At 42.0% G+C, this 27,596-nt stretch overlaps 2 protein-coding genes across 4 annotated transcripts in view; one reads left to right on the top strand and one right to left on the bottom strand.

The window, feature by feature from the left end:
- Window positions 1-16,648, bottom strand: part of LOC309873386 (uncharacterized protein) — a 36,880-nt gene extending 20,232 nt beyond the window's left edge. The window contains exons 1-3 of one of the 3 annotated variants that reach the window (XM_082748938.1): window positions 16,160-16,648; window positions 5,235-5,397; window positions 4,998-5,122 (exon numbers count right to left, since the gene is read on the bottom strand). In XM_082748938.1, coding sequence (XP_082605064.1) covers window positions 4,998-5,122; window positions 5,235-5,269 — 160 coding nt within the window. In that variant the 5' untranslated portion in view covers window positions 5,270-5,397; window positions 16,160-16,648. The remainder of the gene's footprint in view (window positions 1-4,997; window positions 5,123-5,234; window positions 5,398-16,159) is intronic. The other 2 variants (XM_082748937.1, XR_014316317.1) reach the window with 2 other exon arrangements.
- The window catches only part of FBXO3 (F-box protein 3), a 31,905-nt gene continuing 19,731 nt past the window's right edge, over window positions 15,423-27,596 (top strand). The window contains exons 1-3 of the mRNA XM_082748922.1: window positions 15,423-15,616; window positions 19,351-19,440; window positions 21,327-21,490. Of these exons, the coding sequence (XP_082605048.1) occupies window positions 15,513-15,616; window positions 19,351-19,440; window positions 21,327-21,490 (358 nt within the window). The 5' untranslated portion in view covers window positions 15,423-15,512. The remainder of the gene's footprint in view (window positions 15,617-19,350; window positions 19,441-21,326; window positions 21,491-27,596) is intronic.

The following is a 27,596-nucleotide window of genomic DNA, read 5'->3' as shown; positions in this document are numbered from 1 at the left end:
GCAGAGTTAATCGTCCCATAGATGTCAGGAACTGATGAGACATAGAAAAAATTCTAGAGCCTTGAAAACAAGCCCCTACACCTAGTCCTCACTTTCTCTCTATAGGCATTTTACTTGGCAAAATCCTACCAAGCCCACAATTGTCGGTTCAGCTGTCACATTCTTTTTTTTTTTTTTTTAAATATTTATTTATTTATTTGACAAAGAGAGATTACAAGTAGGCAGAGAGGCAGGCAGAGAGAGAGAGAGGAGGAAGCAGGCTCCCTGCTGAGCAGAGAGCCCGATGCGGGACTTGATCCCAGGACCCTGAGATCATAACCTGAGCCGAAGGCAGCGGCTTAATCCACTGAGCCACCCAGGTGCCCCAGCTGTCACATTCTATAAGATGCTTTCCTTCATTGACTGCCCACCGTTAGTCACGTCCACGTTTGTGCTTTCATGGCTCTCTACGGACACTGACATTATCCCAGTTAATCCTGCTGTGAGTGTCAGTTGGGTTGAATTTGCTTTGCCTCCTAAACCTGTCAGCAAAATGTGGGACGTTTCCATGTGGCCCCTGCTCCTTTGAACACACATGAATACACACACACACACAAATGCACAAACACTTATACACAGAGAGCAAGATAGGGAGCTTATCGATCAATTCCACTGTTTCTATCCCTCACTCTTTCCATTATGTCTTTCCCTTAATTTTTCTTTTTTAAAGATTTTATTTATTTATTTGTCAGAGAGAGAGCGAGCGAGAGCGAGCACAGACAGGCAGACAAGAGTGAAAGGCAGAGTCAGAGGGAGAAGCAGGCTCCCTGCGGAGCAAGGAGCCCGATGTGGGACTCGATCCCAGGACGCTGGGATCATGACCTGAGCCGAAGGCAGCTGCCCAACCAACTGAGCCACCCAGGCGTCCTATCCCTTAATTTTTCTATATCTGGCTTCCCCTAAGTGTATCTGTTCTTTTTTGAGCAGAATGTCAACTTGAGCAGAATGTCGTGTATGTCTGTTTGTATTCCTGGTTTAATAGAGAAAATACTTAAGGTTGTACATTTGCTTCTTGGTAAAGTTTTGGTTAAAAAAAAAAAAAAACATTTTATTGTAAGCCATTCTGGTTGGGATTACTGTCAGACCATTCTATAATACCAGTTTTAATTTCTTCTTTGACTGAAGAAGTTTTTAGAGGATGTTTTTATTTATTTGCTTTTTGAGGTCAAAATGGTGAAGCTTTTGAGATTATTATTCACTTGTGATTTTACTGTATTTGGGTCAGAGAATGTGGTCTGTACTACTTCTATACCTAGAACTCAATGTTTTGTCTGTAGCCTATTTCCAGAGCCATTTAGAAATAGGGGACATACTAGAAAAAGTTTGTAAATTTGACCCAGCAGTCCCATACTTAAAATTTATGCTATGAATGTAAATGAAACAATTCACAAAAATGAATGTACGTGGGTATTTGTCACAATGCTGTTTATTAGGATAAAAAATTGGAAATTTTCTAAATATTTCCCAACAGGACCCTGATTACCTAAAATATGATGTATTTCTATTAAGGAACATAAATGCAATCATTAATAATGATAATGTAGATGAATATTTGCTAAGAAGGAAAAGAGTTTACAATTTGATAAAAATTAATTTTTTTATAAATTACAACAGTATAAGTATAATCTTTTTAAATTGCATTAGTATTTTATTTTTATTATGTCATTTTAGCTTTTTATTTTTTCACCTTCACTGAGGTATAACTGACAAATAAAATTGTAATATATTTAAAGGGTACAACATGATGATTTGATATACATATACATTGTAAAAGGATTCTCATAATCGAGTTCATGAACATATCTGTTCCCTCACATATTTATCTTTTGGGGGGTGCTGAGAACACTTAAGTTCTGCTCTCAGTAAATTCTAAGTATACAGCACAATATTATCAACTACAGTAATTATGAGCATGAGGTTTTTTTCCTTTTCTTTTCTTTCTTTCTTTTTTTTTTTTTTTTTTTTTTTTTTGAGAGAGAGTGTGTGTACCCTGCACACACAAGGGGGAGAGGGGCTGAGGGAGAGGGAATCTTAAGCAACCTCCACACCCAGTGCAGAGCCCAACATTGCTTTCAGGGTTTGATCTTTCTATCCTAAGACCACGACCTGAGCGGAAATCAAGAATCAGGCCCTTAATGGACTGAGCCAACCAGATGCCCCTAGTTATCATGTTATACATTAGATTCTCAGACACATTCATTTTGTAATTGAAAGGTTGTACTCTTTGGGGGCGCCAAGGTGCCTCAGTAGGTTATGCCTCTGTCTTTGGTTCAGGTCATGGTCTCAGGGTCCTGGGATCAAGCCCCCCACCGGGCTCTCTGCTTACTCCTTCCTGCCTCTCTGCCTACTTGTGATCTCTCTCTGTGTCAAATAAATAAATAAAATCTTTAAAAATCAATCTATCAATCTCTTACATCCATTCCAGACTTCTCATTAGCGGGGGGGGGGGGGATCGTCCGTGTTTTTGCTTGCACTGGAGCCGGGAGTCCATTCCGGATTTTGCTTCAAGCCATCAGGCTGGGTTGCCTTTCTGAGCTGCAGTGGCAACCCCTAATTTCCACATATCCCTGTAATTTTATCCTTCTCCCTGCTTTCAGCCGGAAAGCATAAGCATATACTCCTGAATTCTTCTGAGTCCTGCAGAGGCCAGGCCTCCTTTTGAGCAATCAGCAGCAGGCTTTGGGACCGAGGTTTTTCTTTTGGGGGCACACTTGTTTGGGTCAGTCGGGGTCTGGTGGGCTCCAACCAGGTCCTCCTGCCTCTTCATCTTCTGGGCTCCCAGAAGCCCAAGTTGCCTCACCACAGCTGGGAGTGTTGACGCCGGAGTTCGGTCTGTCCTCTCCCAGGCCTGCCCTGCTGCTGGACAGCACCGCCCCCTCCCCCCATCACCTAAGAAGGTTTCTTGCCCCTGGGCGGCCCAGTTGGACCAGGCCATTTCCAAAAACATTTAGCAAGACGAAGTGGAGTGTGACACTCACCTGGTTATCTTTTAGGGGCCCAGGACACACACCACCACTACAATGAAGTATAAACATCAAAGGTTGGGGGAGGGGCTGTAGGGGGAGGGGCTGCAAGGGGAGGGGGAGAGACCGTCACACTCCCCATCCCTGCTGCCAGCTAAGGGCTCTCATAATCCCTGCTGAGCTGTGCACTAGGCTGGGCAGAAGACTGGACACCTCCCAGAAAGTGCTCAATAGAAAGGGCCTCTAAACTATGGTGTTTTACATATGGGGGGCGGGGCACAGCTAGGCCACCATTCAGTGGAAGCCTCTAGAACTCAGTATCTGGTGACCTCGTCCTGCCTCTCAGCGCACACATCTGCTGACACGGCTAGCCGCTAAACCCTGACTGTGAGGGAGAAAATGAGCCTCCAGAGGCCTGCGGTCTCTCCCCTGCCCAACAGTTAGGGGCTGCATCTCTCTCACCTTCGAAAGAATAAGGGTGTCAAAGTTGGAGCAGCAGGCACTCTGTGCTTGATCCTTTATAGGCCTGAGCGCGACCTTCGCCGGGGATAAGATGTGAATGAGAGTCAGAGGGATTTACCAAAATAGTGGATGGGAACTTAGAAGCCCATGAAACCCAGTGGGATTGTCTGTAAGTCGAGCATGGTGTGCCAAAAGCTACACCATAGACCCAAGTGACACTGGGGTCCTAAAGAAAACATCTAAGTGTATTTATTTCTCAAACGTTATCTAGTCCTGAGAGTAGAGAAAGCTCTTTCTTTTTTTTTTTTTTTTTTTTTTTGAGAAAGCTTTTCTTAAAAAATGCCATGGATGACTTCTTCTTTCAGAACCTTGTGCTTTCTTTTTTTTTTTCAAGTCAGATTTTCTTTCTTTCTTTTAATGGAGGGTGGAGGGGCAGAGAGGGACAAGCGGACTCTCACTGAGTTCTGAGCTGGATGCCGGGCTCACACCAGGACCCCAAGATCAGCCTGAGCTGAAACCAAGAGTCAGACAGATCCTCGACTGACGGAGCCAGCCAGGTGTCCCCCCTTGTGCTTTCTGATCTACCACAGGCATATTAATAGCAAGCAAATACCATTTCAGGGAGATCCTTCTGTTCCATGTAAGGAGTAGCAACCAAAACGGCAGCCTGGGAAAGAGGGGCTAGAGAGGATAGCAGGAGTTCTGGACCCCACTACCTGGGAGAAGCATGTTCTCCACCTGAACACCCCTTCTGCCTGTAGTGGAAAAAAATAACCTTTAAAAAGACATAAAAACATCGGGCTCTCTGCTCAGCAGGGAGCCTGCTTCCTCCTCTCTCTGTCTCCTCTCTGCCTACTAGTGATCTCTGTCTGTCAAATAAATAAATAAATCTTTAAAAAAAAAAGACATAAAAACATGCATTTCGATATACATTGTTTCCTTTACCCTTAGTGAGTAAGGGACAGGAGGGAATAGGTAGGGAAAGATAGGTGGGGGCTTTGTGATCAGGTTTCCAGAAATCCCAAAGAGGCAAAGGTGTGGGAAACCAGAGTTAAGGGAACAAACCCAACTACCCTACCCTGGGTGGGTGGGGTGGTGTCTTTTTTGTGAGAATCCCCCCCCCCCCCCCCCCCGACCAAAAAAGAATAACCAGACCTAAAAAGGAAGTAAGCCATTGAAGGTGTTATCACTAGTCCTTGCTCAGTGGTGATATCAATAGAGACGTTAAAAGGATTGAAGTGCCCTGGTTTGTTTTCTATAAAAGACCAACCCTGAAGCCCATCATCTAGACCTCTCTTAATCTTGAGAGTGTTTGCTGTGACTTCTATCGTTTTACTCACTCTCATTCGTCCCAGAGATTTCCTTCTTTGATTCGGTGAGACAAGAATCTAGCTCTCCCGCAGCATTAGGTTCCAGTATAGCTTCAATAGCTCTGTGGAATCCTGTTTTTATTTAGTGTTTTGGTGTCTGGTTCATTGTGGATTTTTGCATTAATTTTGGTTTAAAAAAATACTGCATTCAAATATTACTTACCTTGATGATTGAGGTTTTTTGGGGTACTCCTGTAAATGTGCCCCAGGTGAGTACCTCTCTCGTCTCCCTTTATCTCAGCCGCAGCAGTAGGGTAACGTACTTGTGGTCTTCTCACTAGGTCATAACTGGAGCAAGGCCAAAAGAAAAAAGGGAAAATACAATAGGACAGCAGAAGGGAATACAGTGTACTTAAAACTCCCCCCAGTTTTTGAACTTGAAAGAAGTTCAATAGCTTACCTGAAGGAGAAATAAAGACAAACATGAATTACCATCGAGCCCCTTTATAAGCATTTACTTGTAGACAATGGGTATGGTTCCTTGGCAAACTGAAATGATCATTCTGTCTTCATTCACTCAACCGGCATTTAAACTCTCTACTTGCTGAATGCTGCGCTGGGCCCTGGAGTTACAAGGAGAAAAAAGACTGAGTGCATAACAGTCTGGTGAAAGAGACAAACAGGGATCATCTGACCCGAATCCAACTCGATAAATGCTCTAAATGTGTGCATACATAGCTTGGAATTACAGAGATGGGAGCAGAGATTGTTTTGTTCCAGTTTTTACAGTTTTTCCTAGGTGAGTGTCTCGTTCCTATTGGTGGGATTTGAACTTACGGAGGTGAGTGAGGAGAGGCCTATGCCATTGAAAAAAGATTTTTACTACATTTCCTTAGAGAAGGGGGTCCTCTCCATCATGCAGGGCCACAGTGGAAGCATCAGGCTTTCTTAGGAGCCGAAGAAGGAGAGAGGGTAAAGTTTAGGCAAGGCGATGTGGGAAATAAAGACAGAATTACCACATTTTCTTATTACCTACAGCCCATTGACAAGTCCTTAAAACAGGCAGAGGGACATTCCTTTAGGGACTCAACTGCCTTTATGTTGATACTTTTTGCTAAGGGCAAAAGACAATCCTGGCCTGACCACCCCCGCACCACCCATCCTATAAGTCTACTTTAACATATAAAAATTCCTTCAGAAATTTCCTATATCTCTAAACCCTCCAAGATACGTGTTGGCAATCAGCCCCCAAACATCTGGCCCCCCGATATACCTCTGAAGAGACTCATGACTCAGGTTTCATTAGTTGGTAATAAATGACCTTTTCCCAACCATAGCTAGCCCCCTCAAGGTCCTGGAAATCTTGCTTCCAAAATTCCTTAGAAACTTATGCTATCTCTAACCCCTTCCCAACTTGGAAGTATGAATGGGCCACTCCTCATGACCCCAGTGCATTTTTCTGCCCACAGGTCCTGTCCCCGTGCTTTAATAAAACCACCTCTTTGCACCAAACACATCTCAAGAATTCTTTTCTTGGCCATCGGCTTCAAACCCTAATGTTCTTTCCTAAATCCCAGGGACTTTATTAGGGTTTCCAGTGGGAAGGTAGGGGAGGGCAGAGAAGAGCGCTTAGGACTGCCTACTTTGAACAATACATGGTGGGCTTTGTTTGGGCTCTAAGGGTCTCCGTCTCTAGCTGCCTGGTACCTGGACCTCAGGTGACTTAGGGCGGGGGAAATACTGGCTTGGTGTGTGAGGGATAGGTAAAGGGAGTGGTTGGCTTGCAGGTGAGAGGCGATCTCCCAACCAAGTTGTTTGCTATCTTTTGGAATTTGGAGCCCTAGTGTTGAGGGAGCAGAAGGCATGTTGAGGACAGAGCACTCCCCCCACCCCCAGGTGTGCCAGTCTTCCAGGAATCTCCCAACCTTCTTAATGGTAATGCCTTGCTAGAGGGGAAAAACAACCTTCACTTGCCAATGCCAAGGCCTCCAGTATCCTGTAGGTCCTCTTTAGCATATGAAAGTTCTTTCAAAACCTCCTTTTTTCTCCGCCTCCTCCAACCCCATAGTATATAAGCAGCCACCCCTCACAACCGTAGTGGCCCGTGGATCCTGACCTGTCTTTTATACATCATGCTTCACTAAACTACCATTCTGTACCCACAGTGTCTTAAGAATCCTTTGACAGGCTCCAGACCTCACACCTCTGAACCTCACCTACATAGCAAACCCCATCGTATGGCGTCCGATCATGGGGCTTTGAGTCTTTACATCCAGACTCTTGAGCTTCAGTGCCAAAATAGGTGAGCACTTCCGTCTAGCCCACGTTTACTCGATGGTGGAGGAGAAAGTCTGCCTTTTGGCTAGAAGTTAGTACCCTGACCAGAATGGTAATCAGACCCAGAAACTTGATGCCCTCTCTTTACTGCTGTCCTTACCCAAAGTCGTCTGTCTTGGGCTTGGGACAGCCATCTAAGTGGCTGCCATAGCTGCCTATCTTAAGACTCCCAGGTGAGGTTTCCTCTTGATTGATCTAATGTGAGCCCCTTCACATCCTGATCTAGCCACTTCCAGCCTCGGGACCTCCACTGGGAGCCAGGGGAAACCAGTACCTCATGGAATTAAAACGCAACCGGGAACCTTTTCCTAGGGAAGTTGGCTGTTAAGGACCATGTGTGTTGGGGTGTTGCTTAGCTCATGATGGGTTTCCATCTTTACTGTTTCCTGTCAATGACTTCTACTGACAACTCAAGTTACAAAATAGGGTAAGTTCCCCTTGTAAAACTTTTCTAGTGTTTTCCATGGCTTAAAATGGTGGGTTCTTCAAGGCCAAGTATTTTGGTCCATTCACTGGAACCCATCGTAGTCTAGAGTGCAGTGGGGAAGTGAGGGGAGGGCAGGCCTCCCTCCTACAGGGGCCTTTAACAGCAGCAGCGATCATCACAATTTAAGGGATACCTTGGATCGCTTTGACATCAGAAACCTCTGACGTCCCCTGTGCATGGGACACCACTCGGGAGTCAGGGAATTTTCTTCAGTAATGGACCCTTTCTAGCATGGGATGGGGGCTTTTTCAGTCCCCAGGGATTCTCATCCTTGGGATACCTTTTAACCCATTGGAAACAATTCGGATTGCAAAATTTAGGAAAGTGCTGATTTGTTAGTAAACTCTGGTGACATGAGATGTTAATTCTCTAAATAGGCCTCCGATCAAACCCAGGTTGTCAGAGGAAGGCCATTCCTAGCAAAGGGGACTCTGACTCACTCTCTCATTGTTCCTCTGAATAAATGTGGGGGCTTCTCCTTCACTCATTTCCCGGGGTTAACAGCTGTAATTAGAGCCAACTGTGGTTTGCATACCTTGGGATGTGACTCTAAGGAATATTCCCAAACAGCTGCTGAAACTCCCTTTGTTTGGGGGGAAATTCTGTCTTCCCTTACCAGACGTGGACTGCCTATCTTCTCTGCCTTGTTGGCGGGAAAACAGCTCCGTTGGAGCTGATGGGAAACTGAACTAGAAACTCTTTTCTGCCTGCTGGCAGCACTTTTTCTCTTCTGTCTCCCCATCCCCCCTCTCTCATTCCTGTACCATCTTGGGTACGGCCTCTGTGACTGGCTTCTGTACCACCCTCGCTGTCTCAGGCACCCTGCCCCCTCCTCTCTTCCCGGTCAAGGAGCAAGAAGCGCAACCCCTGGACCTAACACCGCCCACTCCAGATCTCCCCACCAGGGGGTCTCAGGGTAAAAATTGACAATGGGGAAGGGGAGGATCCAGGTGGAACATAATTCAGAATTCAAACCAAGTTGTGCGTTGGTTTAAGATAGACGTGTCTTTCAAGTTAGCTGCACTAAACATGAAACTTCTTACTCTGTTGAGGTCAAACTCGTGTTATCTCCATTGCAATTTGTTAGCGTGACTGACTGAAATGTTCTATTGTCTCAAAGTTTTCATGGGTAATTGTTAAAATAGCTTTCAAGGTCTTTAGTAACCTGAAACTTGAAAGTTTTCCTTGGATGGTAAATGGAATTAAACTCATTGGAAATCTAGGCCTTTTCCAAATAGGATACAATACTAAATCATTGATTACTGAACATAGGTTTGTGCATTTTTGATCTCGTATTGCAAAGAACTAGGATGTTAAAATCTTTTGGCAAACATGCTTTGTGCTTAACTGATTTCCCATATTTGCCGCCTGAAGAATTCTGGTGTAACAGTTCACAACTGGTTACGAAGTCTTCACTAGAGACTAAGGTCTCAAAAAAAAAAAAAAGCAAAATTCTAGATGTAATTAAAACTGATAGATATAAGGGAAGCAAGTCGGTATGCTGAAGAGTAGGAGATAATGTAAGAAAGATACAAGGAATGGGAATGCATTTTTGAATGTAAAAGGTAATTTTGTCCTATGGTAAGAAGGTTGTTTGGAAAGACAGCATGGGACAAACAATGCAAAGGAAAGTTGTAATGGAGGATTTGTGAAGGGCAATCTTTGGAAAGGAATTTTTAGGTGCAGTCAGGCCTGGCTAAGATTGAAACAAATGGATTTTAAAGGTTCGGTGGTATAAGATTGAAATTCTCTGTTCTAAAGACAAAGTTTTCTTGAATTGTTAAATGTTCTGGATAAGAAAATGGTAAACAAAGATTTTTTTCCCTTTTTTTGTCTGCCCAGAAAACCAGTTTCTATGTTCTGCCTTTTATCCTGTCTTCCATTACTTGCTTAAAACTTATAGTATTAAAGGAGGTAGGTTTTGCTAACAACTACAGAACCCTTACATATTAGCTTTTCAAATATCTTATTGTCACCTTGGTTAAATACAATTTTTTTGTAATCTGCAATACTATGCAAGCATGTGCTTTAACTTTCTAAGGTTTTGACAAACTTCCCAAGATTTAAGTTGTAAATGAATTCTCTTTAACTCTTTTTTTTTTAAGATTTTATTTATTTGACAGATCACATGTAGGCAGAGAGGGGGGAGCAGGCTCCCCCTTGAGCAGAGAGCCCGATGTGGGGCTCGATCCTAGGACCCTGAGATCATGACCTGAGCCAGGGGCAGAAGCTTAACCCACTAAACCACCCAGGTGCCCCTCTCTTTAACTCTTCAGGCTTTTGTCTTTGGTATGCTAAGTTACTCCAGAAGTACTGTTAAACAAGTAAGCCTTAGGTTATATTTGGGTAAATGCTGTAACTATTCTAAAGATAATGTGCAATTCCTAAAGTTGTAATTAGTTAATACAAGGTCATCATTACTGGATATTTTGGCTGTTGAAGTGTTATGTGTCACAGAAATAATCTTTCCTTGTCCGCTCCTTTATAAACTCTCATCAGATCTTGAACCATATCCATGCTGAGTTTCTGTTGTTTATAATTGTCCTAATTCTTGGAAAATGAGATTCATCTTAAATGAAGCTCATAAAAGGGACTCTTAGGACAAATACAGGTGTTCAATATCTTCAAAATCCCAAAACTGAAATGGGTAAGAATTTCCAGAACTAACTAAAGCTGATTTCCAATGGAACAAGAACTAGTAACGTAGGACTAAATGAACTAAAAAGACGAATTACAGTTTTGTGATCCTTGTTTCAAAAACATTGCTGGTTCGCTAATGTTTACTCTTCCAGATTGAGGAAAACGTAAGATGTCTATGACTTACAGAAACATGATAAAATAATCATTTGTTGGGATGCCTGAGTGGCTCAGTTGGTTGGACGACTGCCTTCGGCTCTGGTCATGATCCCAGAGTTCCGGGATCGAGTCCCGCATCGGGCTCCCGGCTCCATGGGGAGTCGGCTTCGCTCTCTGACCTTTTCCTTGCTCATGCTCTCTCTCACTGTTTCTCTCTCAAATAAATAAATAAAAATCTTTAAAAAAAATAATCATTTGTAAGCAAATTAAAGCATTTAACTTTTCTCTCTACCTGAACCCTCAAATTCAGAGGGTCTCAGTAAGTATTTTTTCTTCCATGATGATCCTAGTTAGTTATTTGCTTCATAGGTTCAATGAGAATCTGTTCTTGTAATAAGACACCATTGGAAACATTGGTTATTTTACCAAGGCTTTGACTGGAACGTCATATTTTTGAGAGACATATATAGACTCCGATATGACCAAAAAACTTCAAGGAATTGAGGTTGGTTTTATGAAACCTGGAGCCTGAAAGCCACTTGGAACTGTTGGCTTGATACCTTGCTTTTAGTTCCCAGCAACCTCACCAGGTGAGTAAAGAATGTCACTTGCTGGCAGGTGCAGGAACCTCTGGAAGACGAATTCACCCAAATCTACAGGTGCTGCAGGCGTGTCTGATGGCAAGTACTTGGCTCGGCTTCTGGCTTGGAGAAGCTACTAAAAGTTCAGCCTAGAGATTCCTTATAAAAAGTTCAGCAAAGCAGATTCTAAAAGATCAACATGATCTATCATTATTCTTGCTGAGCTTATGGAAATAGGCCAAGTTTGTTAAAACTGGACTTGTTTTTCAAATAAATTGCTTGTTAACTCTGTGGGGCTAATAACAGGACCCCCCCCCCATAGGCATGATTATCCAAACAACTGGAAAATGGGGTTGATTGCCCAACAATTGTATAACTTGCTATCCCCTTGACCAGTTCTACATGGCTGGCATAATGACATCATTCTCTAAAAGCTAGAAGCATACCCCACTCTATAGGGTTAACTATGGACTTGCGGAGAAAACGGGTGACCCCACTTCTTCATGACTGGATTGGATGATGCACTTGCGAACCCCCTTGCCTCCTGATGAGTTTTTTCCCACTTGCCAGTGATGCTTTGTAATTAGGATATTTGTTAAGGCTGGAGGCTGGACCTCAAACAAAAAGGGCTTCTTAATGGTTTCATCCCTTATTCTAGAAGTCCCCCCTCTATTGAGATATGATTGCAAACAAAGCTTTAGCTAAGCATATAACAATGCTCCTGGTAAAAGGAGCCTCAAAACTATGGGACAGTCCTGACTCTAATGACTTCACATCAGGTCCAGAATGCCCTAGAGACCAAAGGCCACCAGTAGATGACAGGAGGCAATCTTATGGAACACCAGGTTATCCTTATAAGATATACCTGAAATAATACTTGAACCTGTCAGACTTTAAACCCAGCTACCCTTACCTCTGGACCTAACCGTCATAGCTTCTATAGAGCATAACTGTTCAGAGGTTACGGATCTTGTTTATGCTAGTCGACCAGATTAAAGATGCCCCTATTGAAAATACAGATGACAGTTGGTTTACTGATGGCAAGCCTAGTTTTAAGTTTCATGGAAAAAGGAATAAGAAAAGCTGGGTATGCTGTGGTGCTCACTTGTGCTTTACAATTCACCAAAGCCTTAAAAATTAATCTTTATACTGACTCCAAATATGCTTTTCCAGTCTTAACATGTCCATGAAGCAATTTAAAGAAAAGGAGATTATTACCAAGCTGTAACTCCCCAGTCAGATATGGTTCTGAAATTATTACACATGTGAAGAATGGCTCTGCAAAATGGCCATTGAAATCCTGACTACACTGAAAGGCCCAGTATCACATGACTGGCTCTTGGCTGAGACCCAGTGGCTAAGTGACTAACTTGTGGCCATGGCTTTCCCCCAGGCTGGATAGGCCACTGTGCTCTGGGTTCTGCCAGAGTACACAGACGCATTAGTAAAACCATTACCAACCCAGCCCCTTCCAAATTTAAATGATGAACACATTCTATGTCTCATTGGTATGACCAACTAACATCCATTTTCATTCCCTCTTGGGGACTGGAGGGTGTTTGGCCCATGGAAGCTCTTAAGTACACTTAGGTCAATGTCCTAAGTGACACCAGAAAGAGCATTTCTCTATTAAATAATTAAACACAAGAGTGTGAAGCAGCTGTATGAAATAGAATGGCATTAGATGTTTTAATCTAATGCCTATAACACAAGGTGGAAGTTGAGCTATCACAGAAACAAAATACTACGTATATGTTCCAGATCATCACAAAATACTTCTGGGCTTCTGACATTACTCGAATTGGCGCTTTTTAAAAAATTTATTTATTTATTTTTAAAAGATTTTATTTATTTATTTGAGAGAGAATGAGTGAGAGAGAGCATGAGAGAGGAGAAGGTCAGAGGGAGAAGCAGACTCCTCAAGGAGCTGGGAGCCTGATTTGGGACTCGATCCTGGAAGTCCGGGATCATGACCTGAGCCGAAGGCAGAGGCTTAACCCACTGAGCCACCCAGGCGCCTAGCATTTTATTTTTTTTTAAAGATTTTATTCATGGGGCGCCTGGGTGGCTAGTGGGTTAAGCCTCTGCCTTTGGCTCATGTCATGATCTCAGGGTCCTGAGATCTAGCCCCACATCAGGCTCTCGGCTCAGCAGGGAGCTGCTTCCCCTCTCTCTCTGCCTGCCTCTCTGATCTCTGTCAAATAAATTAGTACAATCTTTAAAAAAAAGATTTTATTCATTATTTATCAGAGACAGAGTGAGTGAGGGAACACAAGCTGGAGGAGAGTGGAAGACGGAGAAGCAGTCTTCCCGCCAAGCAAGGAGTCAGATGTGGGGCTCCACCCCCATCCTGGGATCATGACCTGAGCCAAAGCAGATGCTTAATGCTGAGCAACCCAGGTACCCCTCAAATTGGCCCTGGAAATAGTCCCCGTCTCTCCCCTTTAATGATTAAACTCCTGAACTAGAAAAAGGATTTTTTGTCAATCATCAAAGGACTCTTTCTTGAGCTTTTTGTTAAATTAACCACGTTCTGCTGTTTTCTGCCCTATGTGTCTCCACCTAGTGTCGAGAACTCTTCACTCCCGTAACTTCAGACAGATGGTCCTCAGGAAGACCCACTTCATCAGTCTCCCCTGGACTCGGCTGCCTCTGTCTTTAGCAACTCCTCCGTATATCAAGTCCTCAACTGACCCATGCTGACCCATAGGCAGGGAAGTCTCTAAACCCCTATTCAGCAGGAAGAAGTTAACAGAAGATGAGACCATCCACCTTCAACCCTGAAATACTTAAGGGTCAAAACTGTTCAGGGTGGAATGCTGAGGGAGCAGAAGGCTGGATGAGGACAAGCACAAGCTGCCACCCTACACCCCCCACCCCCACCATTCCAGGGTGGGACATGTGTGGCACCCTTCCAGGAAGTTCCCAACTCTCTTAATGTTAATGCCTTGCTAGAGGGGAAAACAACCTTAATGTGCCAAGAGCAAGGCCTCTGGTATCCTGTAGGTCCTCTTCAGCATATGAAAGTCTTTTGAAACCTTCCTTTTTCCTTAACTCCCACAACGCCATAATATATAATGAGCCACCCTGTGCACCCCGGTGCAGCAGCTCGTTCTGGCCACGGGTTTTGTCCATGGGCTTTAATAAACCACCATTTTGCACCAAAGATGTCACAAGAATTCTTTTTTGGCTTTCGGCTTTGGACTCCACCCCATTAAATGTCCCCTGTATTCCAAAACCCTTTCACTGGGAGGCCAGACCTCACCCTGAAAGCAAGATTTTCAGGATCAAAACATATTAGTACATGTGTGGTGGGGAGAGGAGTTAGTATAGACAAAATCATGAAGCATTAATGGTATGGTGAACTGAGGAAATGGAGTGTTTTGGGGTGGGTGGTGGAATTATTTCTACTTTTCCAAATAGTTGGGAGGAAGCTCCAGCCAGGGTACTGAAACATTTGGAAAACTTAGTAATGGTTTTATGCATAGGCTTGGGATTAATATTGATTACCTAGCCAGGTACTTCACACAAATAATGCTTTGTGGCCATCCATAAACCACTTAAGGGGAGGGAAGGCTTTAGAGATGAGTCCACAGGCTCATAGAATTTAGGCATAGTTAGCTAGTGCATTTTCACTTCTAAAGGAAATGACCTACGTGACGTCCAGAGCTGGGCTCACCAAAGTACCTTGTACTAGAGGGCCTTTGGAAAAGCAAGGGGAAAGATGGCTTCAGGTAAGTGAATTTAGCTCATGATGCATGCATGAAACTTAACGCACCAGCAAAGCTAAGGATGGGCCATCACCGTGCCTCAAACCCAAGGGCAGGCTCGGCACATCACACAGCCAGGGTACTGAAACCCTCGGAGATTAAACCTTGTGGGTAAAAATGCATTTACTATACACTTTGCATTGCCCGAATAGGCTGAAAAATCACCGTGAACACCAGATCGAAAGCGTCTGACCTTAAGATTCAGTTCCTGTCCACCTGTCACTCAGGGAAGGGGTTAAAATTATGCCCTCTACCATCATTTCCTCAGTTTGTAAGTGGAGCAAGCAGGGCGAGGGAGGCTGAAGGGGGAAACGAAGAGAAGCGAACGAAGGATCCGGGGACCAAGGACGGAGAGGATTTGGGATGAGATTCGGAGCCTGGCTTCGAGGATACCGGGTGTAAAATTTCGCATACGGGGCTAGACAGAGCCAGGCAGAACGCCGGGGAACAAAGACCGAAAGTGTTACGGGCTGGGCAAGTTTAAGGATCAGAATGGGAGGAGAGAGTGCGGAGTTATAAGCCTGCGGAGCGTGGAGGAATCCGGCTCCCAGCTGCAGTGGGGTCTGACCGCACCAGCGTTGCGCCCGAGGGGCGGGGGCGGAACCTTGCCGGGAGCCGCCCGTAGGCCCGCCCCATGGGCGGGGCTGTCCAGGCGGTTACATAACAAACCTGTACGAGCGGCCGGGGAGCGGCTCGGGCGGTGGCGGTGGGGGGCGGGGTCTGGGCGGGGCCGGGGCGGGGCCAGGCCTTGCACCGGGCCAGGCAAGATGGCGGCCATGGAGACCCAGTCAGCGCCGCTGACCCTAGAATCGCTGCCCACCGATCCCCTCCTCCTCATCTTATCCTTCTTGGACTACCGGGACCTAATCAAGTAATGGGACGACGCGCATGGCAGGGGTGGGGTCACGGGGCGTGGGGGTGGGGGGAGACAGGCAGGAGGGACGGAGGCCAGGCTCACCGACAGGACCCAGACTCCCGAGTCAGCCAGAAGGTGACGCCCGGGCCGCTCAGATCCTGCGGAGCCACCCCGGGGCCTGGGCGAGACGGGGGCGGAAAGGGCCCCGCCTTTAGGTCTACCTCGGGTCCAGGGCCTGGGCCGGAGGAGCGACGAGGATCCTCTCTCCCAGGCCTCAGCGAGGCCCCGTTGTAAGGTGGGGAGGCACTGCTCCCCTATGCCGCCCCGCTGACCCCGGTGCCCACCGCACGCCGTCCCGCTGGTCTCCGCCGGTTCTGGCCCAGACCTGGACGCTTTGGAAAAGCCTCTGTCCCGGCCAAGCGCTCTTTTCCGCTTGGGCCGGGGCCTGCGGAGTCGGGTGCCAGAGCGGGCAGGTGGGGCGCCCGAGAGGAGGAGCCCGGCGACCCCCTGACCCTCAGGTGCGACTTCGGTGGCCCCATAATATCTAGCAAGGCTCACTTACGGACATCAGTGCTTGATCATTGTTTTGCTGCCAGCCTTCCTCCTCACGGTTGCATGTTGGATTTTGTGTTTTGGTAGTGGTTTCCGGTGGTGCGATACAGGTGACTCTCTTCTCTCCCGTACGTTTTGGGTTTCCCACATTACTAGCATCCGTTCCAAAAATAAACACCGGTTGCTGGTAAGGGTGTTTAAATGCCCAAGTCCTTCAGCTCTCGGCACTGTATGCTGGAAGAAATGGCGCTGTTTACACCCTTGACAGCTGGTGGCATGGCTCTTTCTTGTGCCACCATGTATATTTGCAGAGGAGGCAAAATCGCCCTCTTAAGGATCGGTAGGCAAGATTCATTTCCTTTTGTTTTTTGGATTACCATTTGGATTTTAACCCTTTGATGATTGTGCCCTGTGTTATCAGAAATTCTTTTAGAAATAGATTTATTGGGGTATTTGTTGGATTTATTAGATTTATTGGTATTTGTTGGTTGGCCTAGCTAAGTGGTGATAGAGGGATAACCCCAGTTTCTATCTGCTATTTATGTAGTACCTGTAACTTTTTTTTTTCTTTCAAGCAAATTAATTTTTCTCTCCTCAGGCTTGTACATAAAGCAGAAAAATAACATTTGTCTTTTCTTTGGAAAGGCCTGTTCCAAAAGCAGACTTTTCATCTGAAATATTTTCTTGCTATGGCCCTTTAGGAATCTAACACACACATAGACACATGTACATTGCTGCCAGGGTGATTTTTCTAAGACCCATCTCTCCGCCAGTCCCCCTAAAAACCTATGATGCTCCTTGTTCTTTTACAAACTATAACCTAAACTTCTGGGAGCTTATCAATTTGGCAAAGTCCACTCTAGCCAAATCAGACCTCTGCCAGCATACCACACACTTAGTTTTTTTTTGTTGTTGTTCTGTGGCTTCAGTTCTTGACCCTGTCTGTAATGCTTTGCCCGCCTTTTTTCACCCTGGCAAGATGGAATTTCTTCTTTCTCCTGATTCTTCTCTCTTCTTCCTTCCTCTTCAGAGTTTATTTGCCATACCAGATAGATGGTGCACTTCTTAAAAGTAAAGACTGTCTTGTTTATCTTCGTATTCACCATTTATTCAACAGATTTTTTTCAGTGCCTGCTATGTACCAGCTGGTTAAATGTTGGGAATATAAAAGTGAACAAGACAGATAAGGCTCCTTTTAGGAAGCTTACAATCTTGTGGACAAGGTTGGAAAACAAAGTGCATAATTACAAGAGATGCTGTTTGTCATGAAGGAAATAAACCAATTGCTCTATAAAGGAATGAGAGAGAGGGATGATCAGTTCAAATTGGAAGGAGTTGCCATCTATGAAAGTTGGCATAGAGCAGTCCTGGCAGAGGGAACAGTGTGTTCAGAAGCTGATTGGACAGCAGCATAGCCAGGACCGGTGCTAGAATGCTGTTGCAGGAGGGTACGGAGTGACTCACAGGCAGAGTGCCTTGAGAAGAGACTGATGAGATCATGCAGGACCCTGTGAGCCAGGAAGAGGGGTATCCAATTTTATTTTAAATCCTTTGGATAGGAACCTCTTTGTTCTGTTCAGGCCCTCAGTGGATTGGATGAGGACCACCCACATTGTCCACCATTTCAAATGCTGATCCTTTCCCAAAACACCCTCACAGACACACACAGAAATAATGTTTAACCCTCTATATGGGTATCCCCTTGACCCAGGCAAGTTGACCCATAAAATAATAATAATAATAAACATCATCAAATTTTATCTACAGAAAAGTTTCCAGTGGACTGCAGCTTCTTTCCTGCACTGTACTGCTGCTCCCCTTTGCCAAGTGTCCTTCCCATCACTGAGCTCCGAAGTTTTTGATACATATTTACTGTCCTAGATCAGGTTTAGTCTGTTGGGATCATTGTGTAATAATCAGCTGCACAATATGGATCTCCCCCGTTCCAGGGTGACTTGTCCTATACTATTCATTCTTAATCCTTACTGTGTATCAGAATTACATGTGACAATTTTTTAAGCATACACATGCATGCCCCAGATACAGATCTTACCCCAAGCCAACCGAGTCAGAATGTCTAGAACAGTTGTTCTCACCCTTCATGTGCCTCAAAATCTCCTTCGGTGCTTATTCTAGAGATTACTTTTTTCTTGTTTACATCTTGGGACAGTAGAGAGAGAAGGATCAAGAAAAGAGGGATTGGACTCCAAATGAACAAAACTGGAGGGATTCCTACTTTTGCAACTGTTTGTTTGGGTACATCCTGAGCTTGGCAGAAAAGAATGAGGATGATGTTTGTGAAATCTGAAAATCGAACGAAGGTTCTTTTGTTGTTACCATCAATTGGTTTTTAACATGCCCCAATTGTGGCATTGACAAATCCCATATAATTTAAGATTCACTTAATTGCCTAACTGAGATCTTTGTGTATTGACTTTCTATAACTTGTGATTCCTCTTCTGAGAGGATAGAGAGCCATTTTCGTAATCCTAGGTTCATTCTTTTTTGCAGATTAATTAGGTAGGATAAGCATTACAGGACTGGAGCCCTATTGTATTAGAAATCTCTGTATAATAAGAAAATTGTTTATTTCCAACATTCCATGATTTTGAGCAGCTGATACTAACTTGGATCACTACAGGTATTGAATTAGAACTATTATGAACCTGATGTATTTTATAAATGGGCTCTCCAATAGTTGCTGTAATTAAGATTGATTTTGGCCGCAGTATTTCTTTAAGAAAAAATTGGAATGAAACAGACAAAAGGCTTATGTATTTAATATCAAATATGTCACAGATCATAAAAAGAAAAACATTTTGTGTACACTTGTTTAGCATTCTTGCCTATATATGGAAATATTGTCCCAATAATAAGTGTAGGAAAACTCTTCGATTTGAAATGAACTCCAGTGGTTTATTTGTTTTATAGACTTTCATATGAAAATTGCATTGGCAGAGGTTTTGGGGTTTATTTGTGAACTCAAATAGTTAAGATTTCACCACTCACAAAGTAATTATACTAGCTAACACGCTAAACAGGTTTTAGAAAATACTGTTTTACAATTATAAGGGTAGAAAGTAGGAAATAAGAAGAGCAAAAGGAATGAAAGAAAACAACATTGAATATTTTCATCTTTATTTCTAAATTGTTTTCTTGTTTTCTTTTATACTAACCGTGAATCTGGTTATTGCCAGTTGTTGCTATGTCAGTCGAAGACTTAGCCAGCTATCAAGTCATGATCCGCTGTGGAGAAGACATTGCAAAAAATACTGGCTGATATCTGAGTGAGTATTCAGGAAATAATGTAATTTTGAAATTTGTCCCTTAGCTTTCATAGCACTAGTCTGTCCCAATTCTCCTCTCTCACCCTTGTCTCTTTATCTCCTCTGATGCCCCTTCTTGTGCCTGCCAGTAAATGCTCGTGTTCTCCAAGCTTCTGTCCTTGGGCCACTGCTTTTCTCCCTCTATGAATTCTGCATGCACTGTTGCCATTTATGGTGGCTGCTCACTTGTTCCTAACTCCCAAACCTGAATGTCCGTCCCTGAAATCCCCACCGAGCTCTTATACCCGCCTTCTGGACCTTTCCATTGGATGACCCACAAGGGCTTTCTGAGTTCAGTAAATGTTAATAAATTTGAAAGAATCAAAGTGTAGTTGACAGAAAGTGGCAATTGGGAAAGATGAAAGGAAAGGTAGCATTGCCAGTATCTTTTCTTAGATGGAGGGAAGTCAAGTAGTGATAAGTTGGCAAAGCAAGAAGTATATTGTTTAGAGCTGCAAGCTACCTAATAGAACTAAATGTAACAGGGCTGTCATACACTTGGAGAAGGAAGAATGGGGAAGAAGACGTTTTAAGTATTGCCATGAACGGACCTTTTACTTCGGGGTATCAGCAGATAGATGTAAAATTGATAAATCACGTCTAAAGGCATGAACGTCTAGAATTATGAATATAACTTGCAGTAATGACTAATGTTTCCTTTGAGATGTTGGGCTTCGACTAGGAGACTAGCTGTTCATCATAAGTTTTTTGGTACTTTTTGGTTTTGATAATATGTATATATGTTACTTTGATTAATAAAAAGATGCTTCTCTTCCAACTCCTGACCCTCCCTTTCCCCCCCACCCCCCACCCCCCACCTCACCCCCCACCTCCCAGGCAAAACAACACCCTGAATTGTTCTTTTCACCATTCCAAAACCTGATCCTCTTGCATTCCCAGTCTTCTTGGCAATACCATCTACCTGGGCATTTAAGCCAGAAATAGCAATTATCCTAGATATCTTCTTTCTGTCCCTACACTCATTCAGTTACGAAGGCTATCTGATTTAGCCTCTGTATTTTTCTTGAATTTTCCTTCTCATTTCATATAGTTACCAGTTTTAGTTTAGTTCATCATCTCTTACCTGGACTACTCAAAACTGTCTTGACTCATCTCTTGTGCCTCTAGTTTACACACCTCCCAAACCACAACCACGATTCTGCTTTTTCTAATTCCCTGTTAGAACCCTTCAGTAGCTCTCCATTCCCTAAGGATAAGGTCAACCTCATTAGCAGGATACCAGAAGGCCCTTTGTGGCTACCTTATCCTATACCACTTCCAACTCTTTAATCGACTGTTCATTCTTTTTCCCTGATTAGAATGTATGTATTTTTGAGGGGGGAAAATGTGCCTTATTTTTTATGTCCTCAGTGGCTGAGTAGCACTCAATAAATGTTTGTGGAATTGTACCGAATTGAGATGCTAAATCATATGATTACTTTGAATGCTATATGATTTCCTGGCTAATCCAATGTAGATAGATTAGTAGTATTATATCATTAAATTTCGAATAATTTCTAAAATAGAATAGAAACTTACGTGTTTTAAACTTTATAATTGGTATGCTTTAACCTATACAATTCACATTATATTTTATTAACGATTTGAAAACTTAGGGAAAATAAGTAGAAAGTAAGAAAATAGGTGATTTATAATCCCACCATGCCATCAATAACTCCTGCTAAGCTTTTTGATGTATGTATCACTTTTGCTATCTAGTCTTCATTTGTAGTTAAACTAAATGAAAAGGAAGGCAAAAGTAAGCACAAACTCCCAATAAAGTATGTTGGTAAGTGTTTAATTTCATTTCAAAAGATTTTTAATCTCATTTTTTAAAATCTATTTAGGGAAGAGAAAACACAGAAGAATCAGTGTTGGAAATCTCTCTTCATAGATACTTACTCTGATGTAGGAAGATACATTGACCATTATGCTGCTATTAAAAAGGCCTGGGATGATCTCAAGAAATATTTGGAGCCCAGATGTCCTCGGATGGTTTTATCTCTGAAAGGTACTGGCAATGCAGGGTCTCCCTTCATTTTAGTAACTATAGTATAAATAGGTTAAATAACTTGGGTTTCTATCATCTATGCTAATATGTAATTCACCAGCATTATCTGTAAATCACCATTCACATTTGGCCAAGGAAATAGGACACCTATATTGCTAAAAGGACCCTTGCTCTACTGCTTGTCCCATTTTGCCTCCCTTGGGACCCATGTGATTATTTATTAGAAGGGAAAGCTGAACTCCTTTTGTCCTTACATTTGTTTTGTAATAAGCTCACTAATGCTAAGATTGCTTGAGGATAACTATTGTGATTTCTTTCAAAGGAGGTTTTTTTTTTCCTTTTTCATTGAAAAACAACCTGCTGTGTTAACCCTCTTTCTTATTTTTAGGGCAAGTAAAGTTTTGTTTGATAGTCTAATGATTTAGAAAGACCAAATATTAAGGACCTGGGGTCTTTCAGAGCGTAAGAGCAGCATAATAAAGTAAGGAAAAGTTTCATTCCTATTTTGACATTCACAGAATCGTGCAAACTAAGATTTGAATGAAGGTCTATTTGACCCCAGAATTTGTGGTTTTTCTACTGTACTGTTACTGTCCAACTCTGGCAAGACATATTAAAAAGCTATTTCCCACTAATTTGATTTGTTAATTTATGCCCAAGAAAGTACATAAACTTTGGGGCATCTGGATGGCTCAGTTGTTTAGCGTCTTCCTGCAGCTCGGGTCATGATCCCAGAGTCCTGGGATGAGCCCTGCATCAGGCTCCCTGCTCAGCAGGGAACCTGCTTCTGTCTCTGCTCACTGCTCCTGCTCCCTCTCACTATCTGTATCTCTCAAAATAAATAAAATCTTAAAAACAAACAAACAAGAAAGTACATAAACAGACTGCAGATATATCACTGCTTACCTGCTTTAGCCTCCCAAGTTTTTTTCAGATTTCTCCAAAGGAATTTTAAACACGTTTTGGTTTTGCTGAAGTGTAACTGGGATCCGTTCTTACATGTATTCCTTTTGAACTAAAGTCCCTTTGGAAATAGTATTCCTTTTATGTTTCATATCTCCACTGTAACTTCGCATGCAACCATGAATTCACACAAACCAGGATCACATGACTAGGTACTTCGAACTGAATTGCTAGGAGGTAGGGAAAAGAATGATTTGGCAGAGAGAGTAAAGCTTTGAAGGAAAGTATCCTTGATTAATATCTTTAATAGTTTTTTCTTTTTTTTTTTTTTTTTTTGGAAAAGAATAATATCTACTTGGTATGTGGGGTTAAATAATTTTAAGAGGAAAGTAATTCCCAAAATAGGTATTTGGTGGTGATAAGTAAAAGAGGTAAGGGTTTATAATAGCTATTATTTTTATTATACACAAAGCAAGACACTAAGCTAAGTACTTCATATTATTCCATTTAATTTGCCAAAATCTTATGAGGTGTAGACAGTTACTATTCTCATTATATAGGTAAAATATCCAAGACATAATAAACTAAGTAAGTTGTTTGCCATCACAAAATAAAAGGCAGAGCCAGGATTTGAATAAAGACTGTGGTCTTTAACAATTGAAGGGAGAGACGACCGATTCCATTTTGTCCAGAGTGCCTTGGGACTCTTAGGGAGCTAGTCCAATATTAGGATGTTTAGAATATGAAACTGTAGGCATGGTTCTCCTTTCAGGCACAGAGCTAGAAGAAAGGAAGAAACTAAAGATACGTAGCAGCTTCTTTTTCTTTCTTCCTCCCCCCCCCCTCCATTTGGCATTTCTAGGTTTGCTGCTCACTATTCTGTACCTGGTGGTTGGGGACAAGGTTATCAGAGACTTCCCTGGTAACTTCTGTTTGACTATGAGGTGCCAGTTCTTTGTGGGGTTTTGCTCGGAGTTGGAGTGGGGTAAAAGTTGTTCGATATCTAGAATGCTGGGGACTCTAGGGGTGCCAGGCCTATGAATTGCTGGACTGAATCAGGAACTAGCCACTTACCTCAAGGGCCACAGTCCCTGACTCAATCTCAAGGTTATGCAGATGGCAGAGATAGAAAGGGAACTTGGAAAGCAAAAAGGCACTGGTCTTGGGGAAAGTTTTACAGAGTACTTTGGAATTATCTAATGGTATATATCATGTGTCTTAGAATTTCGTATTTACCCTACGTGTGGGCTTAGAACTTTAGAGTTGAAAGGGGCCTTTGAGATACTCAGACCAGGGTTTGGCAGACTTTTTATTTAAATGGCCAGATAGTAAATACTTTAGTCTTTGCAAGAGAGAGTGTCTCTATCACCACTCTTCAACTCTCCTGTTACTATGGGGGAGCAGCCATTGACAATACCTAAACAAATGGGCATGTCAAGAAAACTTTTTTACAGAAACAGGGGACAAGCTGGGATTTGATCTGCAGGCTGTCATTTGCCAGTCCCTGATTTATACTGGTTCCCTTGTTTTACAGGTGAGGGAACAGGCTCAGAGAGTTTTAGATGACTTACACAAGGTCCCATAACTAGTAAGTGACAGAGATAGAACTTTAATCTAGGTTTCTTGGCTCCTGGTAACCTGTACCCTGGTTTTCCTTAGAAGTAGGCTAAGGGGAAAGGAAAGTAAAAGAACATTTACTGAGTGCCCAAAAAGCACTTTATTAAGCAGAGGGAGCTTCTTTAATCCTCATGATAATTGTCTCAAGTTGGTGGTATTCTTATCCCCCATTTTGCAGATGAAACAGGTTAAAGAGGTGAAATCAGTTGCCAGAAATCACAGAGCTAGTAAGCGGTAGAGTGAGATTTGAACCTGGTCTGGTTGGCTCCCGAATTCTCCTACAGCAGGATGCCCCATTCAAACCTTGATGTTGCCGTATTATAAACATATATTTCCTTATATTTTTCTCTTGTTGTCGTTTTACTTTTTTCTGTCCAGCTATCTCTTCAATTCTTAGTTTCTTAACGTTCTGTGTTGAATGTCCGACATGTAGCACTAACCATACCAATATAAACTTCTTTCCTCATCAATTTCTGGCTCAGGCAGCTATTCGGCTTGTTTTCTTTTGTACTACACATTTTTATAGATAAACTTTTTATTTTTGGAGTAATTTTAGATTACAGAATGCAAACACAGTACAGAGAGTTCTTGAGTTCTTGTACACCCCCCACCCAGTTTCAGTTTCCCCTAACATACCTCCCTGTAGGATGTTTTTCAAAGCTACTGTCTTTATTGGCACATTACTGTTAACTAAATTCCAGACTTTGTTTGGATTTCACCACGTTTTCCATTAATATCCTTTTTGGATTCCAGAATTCAATTCAGAATCCCACATTGCATTTAATTGTCATGTCTCCTTAGTGTCTTCTGATGTGTGGCCTTTCTCAGTCTTTCCTTGTCTTTCATGATCTTGACAGTTTGAAGGAATACTCGTCAACTGTTTTGTAGAATATTCCCTAAAGTGGCTTTTTCTGAAGTATTACTTATGATTAGATTGGGGTAATGGGTTTTTGGAAAGATTACCACAGAGATGAAGTGCCCCTCTTATCACATCCTACCTAGGGACACATGATATCCACATGCCATCACTAGTGATGTTAACTAACATACAGAAATGTGTGTGGATTCTAAGTGTACCACTTGGTAAATTATCACAACATAAACCTGACTATTGTAACACCCTCCAGGTCAAGAAGTAGAATGGTTTTCTGTACCTAGAATCTTCCTTCTTTCTCAGAAGTAACCATTATCTTGATTGCTAATGCCACTGAATAGTTTTCTCTCTTTTTGAACTTGATATAATTTGCATGATTAAGTATATATTTTGTGTAAATTTTTTCTGTTTTGTTTGTGAGATTCAGCTGTGTTGTGTGTTAACAATAGCTTATTCATTTTTGTCGCAAGTATACTCTGCCATTATATAGTGGACTATAATTTATAGATTCATTCTACTGTTGACGAATATTGGGTTATTTCTAGTTTTTTGGCTATTATAAATAATGTTGCAGATAATTTTTGATGCACATATAAGCATACTTCCATCAGGTAAATATCTAGGGTTGAGTTTCCTGGGTTGTAAAGTATGCTTCTATTATACTTCAGAAGATACTATTAATTTTCCAAAGTCGTTCTAAAGCTTTACATTCCCACTAGCACTTTAATGTTGTCATTCTTTTTTTTTTTTTTTTTTTAAGCCTTTCTAGTGGCTATGTAGTGGTGGTTTTAATTTGCATTTCCCTAAGAATATTGAATAGTGACAGTTTTACTTCTAGCTTTCCAGTCTTTATGTCATTTTTTTTCCTGCTTTATTGCACTGGCTAGGGCCTTCAGATTTGGATAGAAATGATGATAATAAGTATCCTTACCTTTCTGATCACAGAGGAAAAACTTTCAACATTTCTCCTTTTAAAATGATGTTTGCTGTAGGTTTTTTAATTGATATTATCACATTGAAGAAAGTGTCTTCTGATCCTAGTTTGTGGAGAGGGTTTTTGTTTTTGTGTTTTAAATGGATACTTGAATTTTTGTCAGATGACTTTCCAACCTTGTGATTATCACGTGATTTGCCTACTTGATTCTGTTAATGTACTGAATTGTATTCATTGATTTTCTGAATATTAAACTGACTTTGCATTTCTGGAATAAACTTACTTTGACTGTAATATCCTTTTTGAATACTGGATTTGATATGCTAGTATTTGATTTTTACATCTGTGTTCATGAGAAACTTTGGCCTGTAATCTTTCCTTCTTGGAATGTTCTTGTCAGGTTTTGGTATCAAGATGATACTGGCCTTAGAAAACAAGTCAGGGGATGCCAGGGTGGCTCAGTCAGTTAAGCCGCTGCCTTTGACTCAGGTCATGATCCCAGGGTCCTAGGATCCACTCCCATATCTGGGTCCTTGCTTGGCAGGAAGCCTGCTTCTCTCTCCACCTCTGCTTGCCACTCTGCCTGCTTGTGTGCTCTTAATCTCTCTGACAAATAAATAAATAAAATCTTTAGGGGGGGAAAAAAAGAAAACAAGTGAGGAAGTGTTACTTGTTTTTTTTTTTCCTGTTCTCTCCAACAGTTTATGTAAGCTTGGTATTATTTCTTACTTAAATTATCCATAGAATCCATTTATAGAATAGATTGAAGCCATTCAATCCTAGAGTTTTCTTCATGGGAAGGTTTTAAGTTAAAGATGTAATTTCTTTATTAGATAGAGGATTATTCAGATTTTCTACTTATTCTTATGTCAATCTTGACTGTTTTTCTAGTGGATCTGTAGTGATCTCACATTTCCATTTCTGTAATTGTTTGTACTCTTTGTGTTATTATTATTTTTTTAATAAGATTTTTTATTTTATTTATTTGACAGAGAGAGAGAGATCACAAGTAGCAGAGAGAGAGGAGGAAGCGGGCTCCTTGCAGGGAGCCCGATACAGGGCTCGATCCCAGGACCCTGAGATCATGACCTGAGCTGAAGGCAGAGGCTTAACCCACTGAGCCACCCAGGCACCCCTCTTTGTGTTATTTTTTGATAGATATGGTTTAATCTTTACTAGCCTTTTCAAAGAACTGGCTTTAGCCTTTGTCAGTTCTGTGTTCATTTCTTATTATTTCATTAATTTATCTGATTTCTTTCCGAGTTTACTGTGGCATTTTCCTTGATTTGAGAAGATTAGATAATAAATTTTCAAGTTTTCTTCAAACGCTTTTGCTATAGATATCCCTCTAAGCATAGCTTTAGCTTCATCTCGTAAGTTTTAATATGTTATATTTTCATTAACATGCAATTCATAATATTTCTGATTTCTTTTGATTTCTTCTTTGACCCACAGGTTTATAGAGAGATGTATTGCTTGATTTACAGATATTTGGGGGTTTTTCAAAGTAATTTTCTTAATATAATTTATACTTGAGTTCTGCTGGGATCAAAGAATATACTCTATATGAGTTTAGTTTGAAATTTGTTGAGATTTTTCTTTGGTCTAGCATATAATCTATCTTGGTAAATATTCCATGTACACTTGAAAAGAATGTATATTTTGCAATTGTTGGATTCAGTACTTTGTATATAATTAGGCAAAAAAAAAATGTTAACCTTGTTCAGATCTTTTGCAGTCTTACTGATTTTACTTTATCTTATTTTTTATTTATTATT

The sequence above is a fragment of the Mustela nivalis genome (assembly GCF_964662115.1).
Source record: "Mustela nivalis genome assembly, chromosome: 9".
NCBI lineage: Eukaryota > Metazoa > Chordata > Mammalia > Carnivora > Mustelidae > Mustela > Mustela nivalis.
This window is presented reverse-complemented; position numbering and strand designations above follow the sequence as displayed.